The sequence below is a fragment of the Anser cygnoides genome, chromosome 1 (genome assembly GCF_040182565.1).
Source record: "Anser cygnoides isolate HZ-2024a breed goose chromosome 1, Taihu_goose_T2T_genome, whole genome shotgun sequence".
NCBI classification, from domain to species: Eukaryota; Metazoa; Chordata; class Aves; order Anseriformes; family Anatidae; genus Anser; species Anser cygnoides.
Genome location: NC_089873.1, coordinates 102484143 through 102496716, shown reverse-complemented (window position 1 = coordinate 102496716; position 12574 = coordinate 102484143). Strand labels below are relative to the sequence as shown.

General features: G+C 49.3%; 1 protein-coding gene and 1 long non-coding RNA gene across 4 annotated transcripts; one reads left to right on the top strand and one right to left on the bottom strand.

Annotated features, from left to right (window-relative positions):
• Window positions 1-107: 107 nt before the first annotated feature.
• Window positions 108-2150, bottom strand: LOC125180582 (uncharacterized). The gene is made up of 2 exons (XR_010834701.1): window positions 1572-2150; window positions 108-1048 (listed from the first exon to the last, which is right to left on the bottom strand). It is a non-coding gene; the product is annotated as an uncharacterized lncRNA (long non-coding RNA).
• A 174-nt stretch (window positions 2151-2324) lies between these two features.
• MLF2 (myeloid leukemia factor 2) lies at window positions 2325-9256 on the top strand. 3 transcript variants are annotated; one of them, XM_067004838.1, is made up of 9 exons: window positions 2325-2678; window positions 4296-4422; window positions 4790-4825; window positions 6366-6419; window positions 7159-7284; window positions 7644-7803; window positions 7895-8135; window positions 8234-8400; window positions 8672-9256. In XM_067004838.1, exons 1-7 carry the CDS (start codon window positions 2629-2631, stop codon window positions 8071-8073), a joined length of 732 nt encoding a protein of 243 aa, XP_066860939.1. In that variant the 5' UTR covers window positions 2325-2628; the 3' UTR covers window positions 8074-8135; window positions 8234-8400; window positions 8672-9256. The 3 variants fall into 3 exon arrangements, with proteins under 3 accessions (XP_066860939.1, XP_066860934.1, XP_066860950.1); XM_067004849.1 differs by lacking the exon at window positions 8234-8400 and adding an exon at window positions 3192-3263 and having other exon boundaries at window positions 2333-2678; XM_067004833.1 differs by lacking the exon at window positions 8234-8400 and having other exon boundaries at window positions 2328-2678.
• The last annotated feature ends 3318 nt before the right edge of the window (window positions 9257-12574 follow it).

Below are 12574 nucleotides of genomic sequence, written 5' to 3'. Positions count from 1 at the left end.
TAATAGTTCTTCCTAGTCCTGTCACTGCATCGTTTTACTGGGGGAGGGGAGTTTATAGTTTATGTTGAAGGCTGAAGCAACTCTGAGCAAACCCAAAACATACCAGATATTTTAAGAATTTTATTCTGTGAATTAACTCGTAAGTGTCATATACGAACATAGCTCATAAAACCCCTCCAAACTGTGTACTGAACAACAGAGCAGAAGGCCATGTATTTGCATTTGTTTTTCTTATATTTACATAAATTCAGACACAGAGTTTGTACCCTTTCACGTAAAGTGAAACCAGCAAAGTCTCAGTGTGAGGAGGGGATGTGTACTTTTATGTATTTAACACGCACTGTTCATCTTTCTATCCTGTTTCCATTAAAAATCAGGGAGATTAATAGTTTTGTTCATCTTTCGCGATGCCGTATCCAGAAGCCACGAGGAAATTTCCAAGAATTCAGCCCCTGGACAAGCTTTGCATTGGGACATGGCTTCCTGAGAGTCCATGTAAATAAGCACTGCTGAGGGCTGGGAAGCAGTGTATGTAACACAGTGAGAGGAAACGAGAGGAGTAAAGGGGAGTGATTAAGGATGAGACCCAGCCTGTGAGAAGACTGGCAAGGGGAGGGAGGTTTCAAAACGGTATTTTTGTGAACCTGCCTTCGCTAACACAGCACAGATGGAGGTCGTGGCTCTCACTCACAGTGTGACAGACGCGTTCTTAATACGAGCAAAATATTCCAAAAGCAATCACCGCCATGCAACACAAGCTGCGGGCACCCCGAGCTGGCTGTAGCATCCCAAATACGAACTGTCACACCTGAGGATCAGTTCAGAGCCGTCCTTCACTCGGGACGCCCTTCATCGGAGGCCAGAATTAGGTGTTGGGTGAGGGTTGCGTAAGAGGCATGGATGAAGGGAACCAAGGAGGAAATGGCCGTGCGTAGCTCTGACTTTGGGTAACGAGGATTCCTTTGTCTTTTAGGCGTCCACAGGGGCTCTGGAATATTCGGATTTATTGAGAAGCTCTTTCTGTCTTCTTGGCCCAAATGACCAGGCCCTGGAAGAAGCAGGTAAAAAGGCACGATTTTCACCGCACTGTTTATTTACCTTCGCCACGTGACGCTCAGTTTGCTTTCAAAACGCTTGCACCGTGGCTGCCCCTTGGGCTGGCTGTGCTGCTGGCGGCGATGGGGATGTTCAGGGGGAGGGAAGCGCCCTGGCAGCAAGGCAGCGGTAGGCGGGAGAAGGTGGAGTTGGGGGCAGCGGCGTCACTCACCACTGCCATTTTGCCCTTCGCTCACCTCCTCCTGCCTGCTGGCTGAGCTCCTTCTTCCTCCCCTTCCCCCCCCATCCTCCTCCTCCGCCTCCAGCACAAACCTGGGCGGCTTAAAAAAGAACGGAAACGGAGGGACACGGTCAGCAGCTATTATTCGTGGCAGAAAAACGGAAACGGCCTGAATGGAGAGCGTGACAGAAGCAAGACGGGAGTCCTGTTTTTTATGCCCCTCCTTTCCCCCCCGTGCCTCCTTATTCTATCCTATCAGACGGCCGTCGCTTGGTGCACGTTAGATGTAACGTACCGAGTACTATAGCGAAGCCTCGTGTACAAACAGCGTACGAAAATGCAGGTGCTGCGTTTCTCAGAACTGGGAGCGTGTCCGTGTTCCAGAAAAATAAGTAAATAAAAGGTTGCATTTCCAATTTCTCCTTCCAGGGTTTCACTCAGCGTTAGCCACCGGCTTAATCGTTTGCAGGCTGGACTCCCTCGAGGTTTGCCGGGCGGGTGGTATCGCTGGTAAGGCAGCCTTTGGTAACACGGCTTGCGCTGACACCACTAATTGCAAGGGCTGCCTGTACAGCTCAGAGGAAGAAGGCTCAGCCTCAGCCCCCCAGCCCTGGGAACCCAACCCTGAGGGCTGCCGGCAGCCTCAGGAAGAGGCGAGCAGCCGGCAGCGCCCCTTCCCTTCCCTTCCCTTCCCTTCCCTTCCCTTCCCTTCCCTTCCCTTCCCTTCCCTTCCCTTCCCTTCCCTTCCCTTCCCTTCCCTTCCCTTCCCTTCCCTTCCCTTCCCTTCCCTTCCCTTCCCTTCCCTTCCCTTCCCTTCCCTTCCCTTCCCTTCCCTTCCCTTCCCTTCCCTTCCCTTCCCTTCCCTTCCCTTCCCTCCCCCCCCTCCCCCCCCCGCTCCCTCCCGTCGCCGCCCCCCGCGGCCCCGCTGCCCGCCGCTAGGGGGCGCGCTCCCGGCGCCGGGGGCGGGCCCTGGGCGTCACTTCCGCCCCCCCCCCCCCCCCGGCAGCGCCGGGCCGCCCGGGGCCGTGTGCGCGTGCGCGCGGGGCGAGCCGGCCGCTGCGGGCGGGGCTGCGGGCCGACATGGGAGCGCGGCCGTGAGGCGCCTCCGCCTCCGCCTCCTCCTCCTCCTCCTGCTGCTGCTGCTGCTCCTGCTCCTGCTCCTGCTGCCGCTGCCGCCCCCTCGCAGGCAGGGCAAGGGGCGCGGGGCCGGTGCCGGTCTTGTCCCGGCTCCGGGGGGCGGCCGCGGCGGGGCGAAGCCGCCCGTGAGGCGTGCCGGCCTGCTGCTCGCCCCGCGCGGGCCGCGCTCGGCCCCCTGCCCCCCTGCGCGGCGCCCGCCCCCGGCCGAGGGAAGCATGTTCCGGCTGATGCGGGACGGGGAGCCGGAGGACCCCCTGTTCGCCATGTGAGTCGTGCCGGGAGCGCGCCCCGGGGGGCCGGGGGGGTGCCGGCAGGCCGGGGGGGTCGGTGGGAACACAATGCAGCGGTGCGGGAGCTGGCCGGGGAGGAAGAGGAGCGGGCCTTCGGCGGGTAGCGCGGGGGGGACAGCCGGGTCGGTGCCGGTCTGATTTCGGCGCTGTCAGGGTGCGTTCCTAGAGGAGAGCGTCGTTAAAAGAAAGTAGGCCAGCGCGCCTCGTAGCCGCCTGGCCAGACGAGGGGTGGGACGCCTGATACACCTCTGTGCTTACGGCTTCCTGCTCGGTAGGATCCCCGCTCCGACGGGCGATGCCTCCTCGCCAGCTTGTTAGCCGCAGGTTCCGCGGAAGGCGGAGAAGGCTGCTAAAGGAGTTGCCAGGTTGTGAGGAACTAAATAAAGAGAAAGTCAGTAGTTTTGAAATATAAATCTTGAAATCCACCGATGGTCCCCAGAACTGCTCTTGGTGTCCCTTTTACTTGAGTATTTTTTTTCTCTCTGCAGGCCAGATACTGGTTGTTATTAATAAAACTCGCAAGTTCTTGCCAAAGCGGATAAGGATTAGGCTGTACTACAGTAAGAGATTGTTTTCATTAAATATGGGACTACTATAAATTTGGTGGAATTTATGTAGGAGAAAAAAAAAGTCATTTTTATAAAAGTGGTGATAATCAAGAACTTTATCAGCTGTAAACGAATTAGTAAGAGAGGAGACCTTGATGTCTCAGTTAGTCACAGAATGAGTGTATGTTCTTATTGATGTGGCGGGCATGAGTATGGCTTTTATTATGCAAAGTATTTCCAGTAGAGACAGAAAAGTATTGGTTTGTGCTGGGTGCTTTTGTGATCTCAGGAAGCTATATGCTGTTCAGGTTATTCATGCTCAGGAAGGATAAATGCAGACCATAAAATGCGCAGAGAAACGCTATGGTATTTCCCAGACTCTTTACTGTGGCTGCCGTCTTTTGTGACAGTTTGTGCCTCTTCTTTCTCTCTCCTTGCTTTTCCAGCACACATGAGTATGTACAGCCATCAAAGTGGAGGCTACAGAAGAAAGAAAGGAAAAGCATTTAGGGACCCTAATTATTGTTTTCTTTCATTCTCACACTGAGACGTGGACCTGCAAAAGCTTTGTGATCTCAGCCTTTTGCAGGTGTACACGTAACATCACAGGAAAATAGCAGGTGGAGATGATTTGGGGCAGAGGGATATCAAACAGTGTCATGGCGTACAGCATATTCTGGAGGTTTCAGTCCTTGTATTTGAATGTGTTTGTGCACAGGTACTTAAAGGGATAAAAAACAAACAAACAATAATTACAATTGGTATGGCCTTAGCCATGCTTAGCCCAAAAGGAGCAGAACACTAAACTGCTACCAAACAGACATCAGTTAGCACATGAGAAACAAGAAAAGAATGAGATCTGGAGGTTTTTTCCAGCCACAGGGATCACCACACATAACGTTGAGTTCTTGGGGTTCTAGATTTTCAGCTTAAAAAGTACAGGCACAACTGCATCAGAGAAACTCTGTCAGAACAGGTGTATTATGCAGGGCTTTGTCTTCTGTCATCCTTTCCTCACCGCTGTTCTCCCAACCTTTTCAAAAGGGACCCTTTTGCTATCCACCGGCAGCATATGAACCGCATGTTCTCTGGAAGTTTTGGGTTCGGCCCGCTGCTTGGCATCACAGATGGGACCACACCTGGGGCGCGCCAGGCTGGCCGTAGGATGCAGGTAAAAGCGGGGATGAGTACAGGGCAGTATTTCTGAGAAACTGACAAGGCAGTTTTCTACCATTACCGGGCTGGGCATGCCCCTTGCCTTCTTGTGTTAAATGGAAGGAAGGGAAGGCATACATGTTATTTCTCAAGGCCATAAATCAATAAAACTGGGAGTAATTTAGAAGCATTACTTCCATCTGATTGGTTAGCAGTGATACGATTTGAACCATTGTGAGTCCGTGGGACACTTTCTTAACTTGTGTGTTGGGTCTGAGTGTTCCCAGTTCTGTTTCCAAGAAGCGTGAAGGTGTTCTGAGGAGGATGTAGTATTTGTCTGTTGCAAGATCATCCTCTATTCTGTTTTTCTGTTGTCCTGGCAGGCAGGAGCTGTTTCTCCCTTTGGGATGCTGGGCATGGTAAGTACTCGTTTTTTCTGTGCCAAGTTTGAAGCTTCACAAATAGTGGCTTGCATACAGAGATTCGTTAGTACTCTGTGCAACTAGTAGCTAAAACGTGGGCAAGACCGTGTGTATCTTATATATAGTAGATGGTGAGGATGAACAGTGAGGGTGGGATGGTGTGAGGAGACCAGAATGAGCTCTGTTTGCCTTCAGATTTATAGTAAATGGAGTACTGAAGAGGGTATTGAACTGAAACTGAATGTAGCTGGCTTTTCTTGGACCTCTTGCAATGAATTGCGATATGACTTTAGGCCTTTCACTTGTTCCCCGCTAATGTTTTAACCCGGCCGGTGAGCTGTTTTAGAGGAGAGAATCTGTTTATATGGATGGGCTGTATCTGAACCTTGAGCAGAGAAGAGCTCTAAAGCTGTTCCAGCACAATAGTTAGTAGGAATTGGGATAGTTAATACCCAGGAGGAGCAGAAAGTCTCTGAATAACCTCATATGTCTAAAAAGAAGCAACAGATACATTTAGAGGTCGCGGGGGGACTATGACAACGTAAGGAAAAGCCTTGGCCATCACTGGGCTGAGGTGATTATTGAACCTCCTTTGCCAAGGGCGTTGGGTGGAAGAGCCAACAGAATAATTGAGGGGAACAGGACTGGAATGAGAAAGGTGTTCTCACGTACGTACAGCCATTCTTGGAGCATGCTGATCTGTCATCTACTGAAATAATACAGTGGAAATAGGTTATTACAGATCCAGCAGCTTCAGCTGCCTTGCGGGATTGCCTCAGCGAAAGAGGCTAGCGTCCTGGAGTTGTTCTAGCTCACAAAAGGATTAATAATACAAATAGATAGACTTCAAAGGATTATAACGTTGCATGTGAGTACTGGTCTGCTGAAAACAAGAACAAGAATCTACTCGAGGAAGCAAAAAATAAAAACAAAAAATCAGCACATTTAAACTGACATCGTAATTTTGTGTACGCATTGCGCAATTAACCTGTGAGACCTGCTGGCCCGGTATGTTACTGCAGCCTGTAGGTTTACAAGATTAAAAAATGAGGTGTTTATAGGGGAAAATAAGAAAAGCCATTATGTTAGGAAGAATATAATCTATGGAAAATCCCATGTGGTTTAAATTAATTGTTGATACTGATGAGGTGAAAACATCCCTGAGGATGACTGGTTTATGGATAAGTCTGCTGTTAGTTCACATCCTGAGATTTCCTCTCTTAACTTCGCTGAGTGCCTGGATTCACAAACCCCAGTTCTTCAGGAGTCAGACTCCAACTGAAAGAACACCCTTTGTCTTGTCCAGGGATCTGGAGAACTAGAACATCTGGGCAATGCAACCTGAGAGACTGGAGAGAACAGCAACTATAAATCCTCTTTTTTTCTGAACTACTTATAGAAAGGGAAAATAACAAATTGTTTTTTTTTTCCTCTTCTTGGACATCAGTTTCATGTCCCTTGCAGACAACTTATTGTAGTTCTTTTCTCCTGTATCCTTCCAAGCTAACTGTTCCTGTGCTCTCTTCTTTTTTCTCAGGCTGGTGGCTTTATGGATATGTTTGGCATGATGAATGACATGATTGGGAACATGGTAAGAACCCTCAATGGATCAGTCTGTATTAAGGGGGGAGTACGGAAGGTGCTCCTGCCATCCTCTCTTTTGTCTCCCCCCTTATTGTGCTGCTTTTGTGTTGGCTGCACTCAAGCTGCTAGGGTGGCAAAGGCGGTGACTCTTGTGTGCTGACCAGGGTGAAATGACAGAGCTTTTTCTTGGAGCATACCTGCTGTGAGTGCAGCGAGGAGAAATTGGGTAGGAAGGAAGCGTGGGGGTAGACTTGTTCAGAAAGAAACAAGAAGAGCTGTTCTCCAGAAAGGTGGACCCATGAGAATGACACTCAGAATCCCAGAATGGTTTGGGGTTGGAAGGGACCTTTGGAGGTCACCTGGTCCGCCCCTCGGTTCAAGCAGGGACACTTGGAGCAGGTTGTCCAGGACCATCTCCAGGTGGCTTTTGAACATTTCCAAGGAGGGAGACCACAGAACATCTGTGGGCAACCTAGAGTTAGAGTGCTCAGTCACCCAGACAGTGAAGAAGTGCTTCCTGGTGTTTAAACAGAACCTCTTGTGTTCCAGTTCGTGCCCATTGCCTCTTGTCCTGGCACTGGACACCACTGAGAACAGCCTGGCTCCATCTTCATTGCATTGCTGGAAGAGCTGGACAGTCTTCCTTTCGTAATTCCCTCTTGCTTAATTGTACAGAGAGAGGCATAACTGCAATCTCTTCTTCCCTCCCTTTTCTTCTTTACGCCATTGCTCGTTTCCCCTTGCAGGAACACATGACAAATGGTGCTAACTGCCAGACGTTTACCTCCTCAACTGTCATCTCCTATTCCAACCTGGGTGATGGGCCCAAAGTCTATCAAGAGACCTCAGAGATGCGTTCAGCACCTGGCGGGGTAAGAGAGAGGCTACAGTGTGTCCTCCCAGCATGAGGCTGCTGGTTTTGCTGACAGTGAATAGATCTCATTTGGTGGCTCAGTGTTGGCCACCCACAGCAGTTCCGTTTTGCAGTCAGTTGTGGTTTGAGGGACGCATTGTGAGTCATTGAACCATGCTGAGGGCCATTGGGAAGGGATGGGAAGTGCTGGCGGGGGGGGGGGGATTCTTTTTTTCCCCTCATTATTTTGTTGCATCTGACATGCGGGGAATGGTGGCAGCGCAACGTGACTGAAGTACTGTAGGCAAGAATCGGAGTGCCTTATGGGGCTGGGAGAATGAATTAAAACGTTGATCCTGCACACACATCTGCCCTCAGATCCGTGAGACTAGACGGACTGTAAGGGACTCAGACAGTGGCTTGGAACAAATGTCTATTGGACACCACATCAGGGAGAGAGCCCACATCATGCAGCGATCCCGGAACCATCGCACAGGTGACCAGGAAGAAAGGCAGGACTACATCAACATGGACGAAAGTGAGTACTGGCCACGTCCTCCTCCCAGCAAACCCAGAAGCCGCTTCCCCCTTTTTTCCCCAGCTGAGCTTGTTCTTCTTTCCTTACCTAGGTGATGCAGCTGCATTTGACGATGAGTGGAGGCGAGAGACATCCCGTTTCCGGCCACAGCGGGGCCTGGATTACCGACGTCACGAAGGCACCGGTGGCCGCCGGGTCGAAGGGACGCGTCTCGCGATCCAGGGCCCTGAGGATTCTCCCTCCAGACAGTCCCGTCGGTATGACTGGTGAACCCAGAGCAGACCTTGTGGGGGGTGCAGCGTGGTCACCCCCAAATCTATCTACACACTATTGTAAGTCTTAACAGGGGTTGACTTTTTTTGTTTCTTTTTTCCATGCATGGTTGCTTCTTAGCCGTATGGACTTTCTTTTAATTGCCCCAATCCTGTAGTATTTTGTAGTGTTGGGTGGAAGTGTGTTTTCCCAAATATTGTAAAGAGCGGAGGAAGATGGGAGTTTTGAGAAAATAATGTTCTGAATGGAGAAGTGGAAACTGTCGAAGTTAGTTTTGTCATCAAGAAAAAAGTGTGCTGTCAGCCAGAAGTGATGGTTGAAAAGGTATGAGATAATGTAGGACCACGATCTGTAGTGTTTATATTGTCATTCTGTAGAACTTTGAGAATGTTTACTGTCAAAACAGATTGAAATACAAATAAGTGCTAATGTCTGTTGTCCTGTGTTTTGAGGGTTCACTAGGATGTGATCTACTGCTTGAAAATCAGTATTTTGATCTTTAACCATCAAGTTTAAGATTGTCTTTGTCTTCTGTGCTGCTTTCTAATCACCACATACTCTTTTTATGTTCTCTCTTTGTTTCCCTTCCTCCCAGGTACAGACAGTGAAACTCTGAAGCCCCTTCAAAGCTCCACTTGGACCCTCCTCAAATTTAGTATTAACCTCCTTCCCACTTAAGAATTGAAACAAAGCAACTAATCTTCTGCGTTGCTCTTTTTTGCCCTGTTTGGGTGCTGCAGTGGGTCACGGAGAATCTCACTGATGTGCAAGGAACGTGTTAATTGCCCATTCCCTTTCTGCTCTCCCTTGGTTCTTTTCTGCCAGTAGTGGTGGGCACGAGGAGCTGCCACCTTGCCTCTTCCGTCCTTTCCACTCTTCCTGTGCTGGGTTGGGCTGGTTCTGGAGTTTGTGTTTAGTCCCCTGTGAAAGAGAGATGAGGGAATCCTGCTAGACCCCTGTGTTAGTCCCCTCACTGGGGCAAAGGCTTCTATTCCCCTCCTGGTCCTTGGTGCAGCTATGGAGAGAGAAGCAGAAGGATGTGTGTTTTAGAAAGGTGAGGAGCAGAACAAAAGCTGGATAACCTGTGGCCCCCCGACCTTTCTTCAATTGGCTCCCCCACTTTTTTAATTTGTGGAACTTGTAACTAGATGTTTACTGAATAAAGAAACAAACTAAAGAATTCTTGGATGGTTTTTTACTTTCTGCTTATCTAATTGTTCCTGTTGTGGAATTAGGTAACCTCTTTTGTATCCTTAGGAAATAGCTGAGTAGAAATTCGGTGTCTAAGGCTTTTTTTTTTTTTTTCTATAAAGCCTTCTTGTATCGTTGAAGTGAGATAATGATCAGTGACAACATGGAAATTGTAAAAGACCCAACAACCCGCCACTTGCAAAAAGACACTTTAATTGCTGTAGCTTCACTGCATGTTCAAGGGGAACTGTGGATGGTTTTTCTTGCTGCCTGGTCATCTCTGCAGCCCTAAATGAGGCCTCTACGGTTCCTGTATGGCTGGGGACTATTTCCATGATTTGCTCATTATTTCTCTGCAACCGAGGCTGACAACGTTTGACATTTTTACCAGTGATTTCAACTTCAGTATTAGGTGAAGCTTGAAAAGCATTGGGAATACAGGACTAAGAAAGATCTCCTGGGTTCCTGGGCCAATTTCTTGCTCTGGCATGTACTGTTACGTAAGCTATTTCATAAATTCATTTGGAACAGAACAGAGGAAATTAATCCTTGACTTGCACTTGAAAATGGTGTGCCAGGGTTTTACCATGTCTTACCATGTTGTACACTAACAGAGGGACAGACACCTCATGGAGTACTGATGGTTTTGCCCCCAAAACAGGATGCGGGATCTGGTGTAGTAAAGGTTGGGGCAGAGTTTACGCGTGTTCCACCCTCCAGGGATGCACAGGGAAGAGCCTTAGCTGATGGCAGGCTCTGTCCCCACTTCTATCCCCTGTTCCATAGTAAACCCCAGCAGGAGTCTCGCTGATGGCTCAGCAAGGCCTCCACCTCTGGGGTGCAGTTGGAGAAGTCTCCAGTGTCCGTAAAGGTGAGGGGAGGAGACTTGGTTGAGACCGTGAAGTAGTTGGAGAGGGATAAGCCAGCTGTTCCCTAGAAGTGGCAGGAGTCTCTGGAGATGTCATACTCCAGGCAGGTCCTGAAGTGGGCAAGGTCACAGCAGTAGCTACACTAAAAAAAGCAGGGCTTGTTAGTGGAAGACAAGTCGTCTTGGTGTTGCCAGACTGGGAGAAGAAACTGAAGCCACAGCAGCCTTCATCTCAGAGGGAGCACCAAGCTGACGCAAGATGTGACACCTGCTGTTTTGATCCCGCACAGAACCAGCTGAGCTCAGGAAGGTGCTTGCAGCATTGAGATGGTGGTGATAGCTAGCCATGAATCCCTGGCCATTCTTGGAGGTGATGTCTGAGGATAAGAATCATAGAAATGCTTTCGGTTCGAAGGGACCTTAAAGATCATCTAATTCCAGCCCCAACCTGCGTGGGCAGGGACACCTTCCACTAGAACAGGGAGATGGACACAGTGATGGTGGGGATTCCTTTGACCTTAAAGACGCAAGGATCCTTTTCTCTAAGGGCACGGAATTCCTAATCCTGACAAAGAACAGATAGATGTGTGGCAACTGGGATGTTAATGGTGTGACCCGGTGCAGCAGCGACTCCTCACAAACTGATGGTATTGAGTAGTTGTGCATCTGTATCTCGTTTCAGCCTCTGTACCCTGCTAGGTGCCACCCTGCTAATGGATCTTGAACCATTATGTGCTCTAGCAGTTGGGGTGGGAAGGTGGGGTGACAGAAAAGGTTTGCCTGGCTTCTTGAGCCTTGTTAACGGCTATACCGCCATTTCCAAGATCCCTGCCTTTTCCAGGTATGAAAGGTCTCGTGAGTACAGAGGGGAGGAATCACCTCCCTCGACCTGTTGGCACAGTGTGTTAAACTCTGGCTTCAGGCAGATTGCTTTCCGAAGGGGGAACAGTACACCTCCTTTGACTCTTTAGTCCCAGGAGACAGTTCACCTGCTGCTCAGGGTTCTGCTGAAGTCTTTTTCAACTGCTCCAGGCTGACATTGATCCAGGCACGGCAGTGCCTTTCGATCAGTGGCTTGAGGGACTGTGGAAAAGAGGAAAGAATGTGAAGGGAAGGAGAAAGGGCAGATCTGTACCTCAGTGGGAATAGATTTACTGTCTTCACTGCCTTTTGCTGAGTGACTGCTAGTTGTGCTTGGGGCTTTTGCTTTCACCAGTACCCCAGTTTGATGAAAATTCACTTACCGATTACAGATGTAGGTTATTAATCAAAAGGAAGAGAGAGCAGAGAATTGCATGGAGGCAAAAAAAAAAAAAAAAGTATGTGTGTGCACAACCATTTATTTACTCCTGTTTCTGTCTTTAGACAAGCTGTGAGAAGCCAGAAGTTGTTTTAAGAAAGCAGGTGAAGTCTGTGTGCAGAGAAGGTGCGTTGCTGTAATTGAAGTGCCTGAAAACAAGAACACAAACACACAATCAGAAAGCCCACTTCTGATTAAACCACTACAACTTCTGCATTTAGACTGCACCGAAGTTTGGTTTTTTTTTCACGTTAACTACAGTTTCAAGTGAAAATGGTTTCCTGTTTAAAAGTAGTGGATGATTGTATCAGGGCATGCTGAAAGCCTGGGATGTCTTTTTGTGGCTACTGAAATTGTAAAAGGTGAGTTTTATCAGCTGAATGTTCATAAGTCAGTGGGGCCTGATGGGATTCACCTGAGAGTACTGAAGAAATGTGTGTGTGTTATAACTGGATCCCTCTCAACAGTTTACCAAAGGTCTTGGGAGTCTGGGAAGGCACAGGGTGACTGGGAGTGAGCCAGTGTTATATCACTGTACAAGACGTGCATGAGAGAAAACCCAGGACACTACAGCCATATCAGTTTAGCCTCAGTCCCTGGAAAAGGTACGGAGAAGATCACCTCCCATTAAATCAGGTTGCCCAAAGCCCCATCCAGCCTGGCCTTGAACACTGCCAGGGATGGGGCATCCACAGCTTCTCTGGGCAACCAGTGCCTCACCACCCTCATAGTAAAGAATTTACTCCTTATATCTAATTTAAACCTACCCTCTTTTAGTTTAAAGCCATTATTCTTTGTCCTATCACTACATGCCCCAACAAAGTGTCCCTCCCCAGCCCTCCTGTAGGCCCCCTTTAGGTACTGGAAGGCCACTGAAAGGTCTTCCTGCAGCCTCCTCTTCTCCAGGCTGAACCACCCCAACTCCCTCAGCCTGTCTTCATAGGGGAGGTGCTCCAGCCCCTTGATCATCTTTGTGGCCCTCCTCTGGACTCACTGTAAGTTGAGCAGGTTCATGCCACGCTGGGTGATAACTAGCTTGACAGTAGAGCCCATAGGGTTGTAGTGAATGGGGCTACGTCTGGCCGGCAGCTGGACACCAGTGGAGCTCCCCAGGGAAGAGGGAGCAGCCCAGCAGAGCG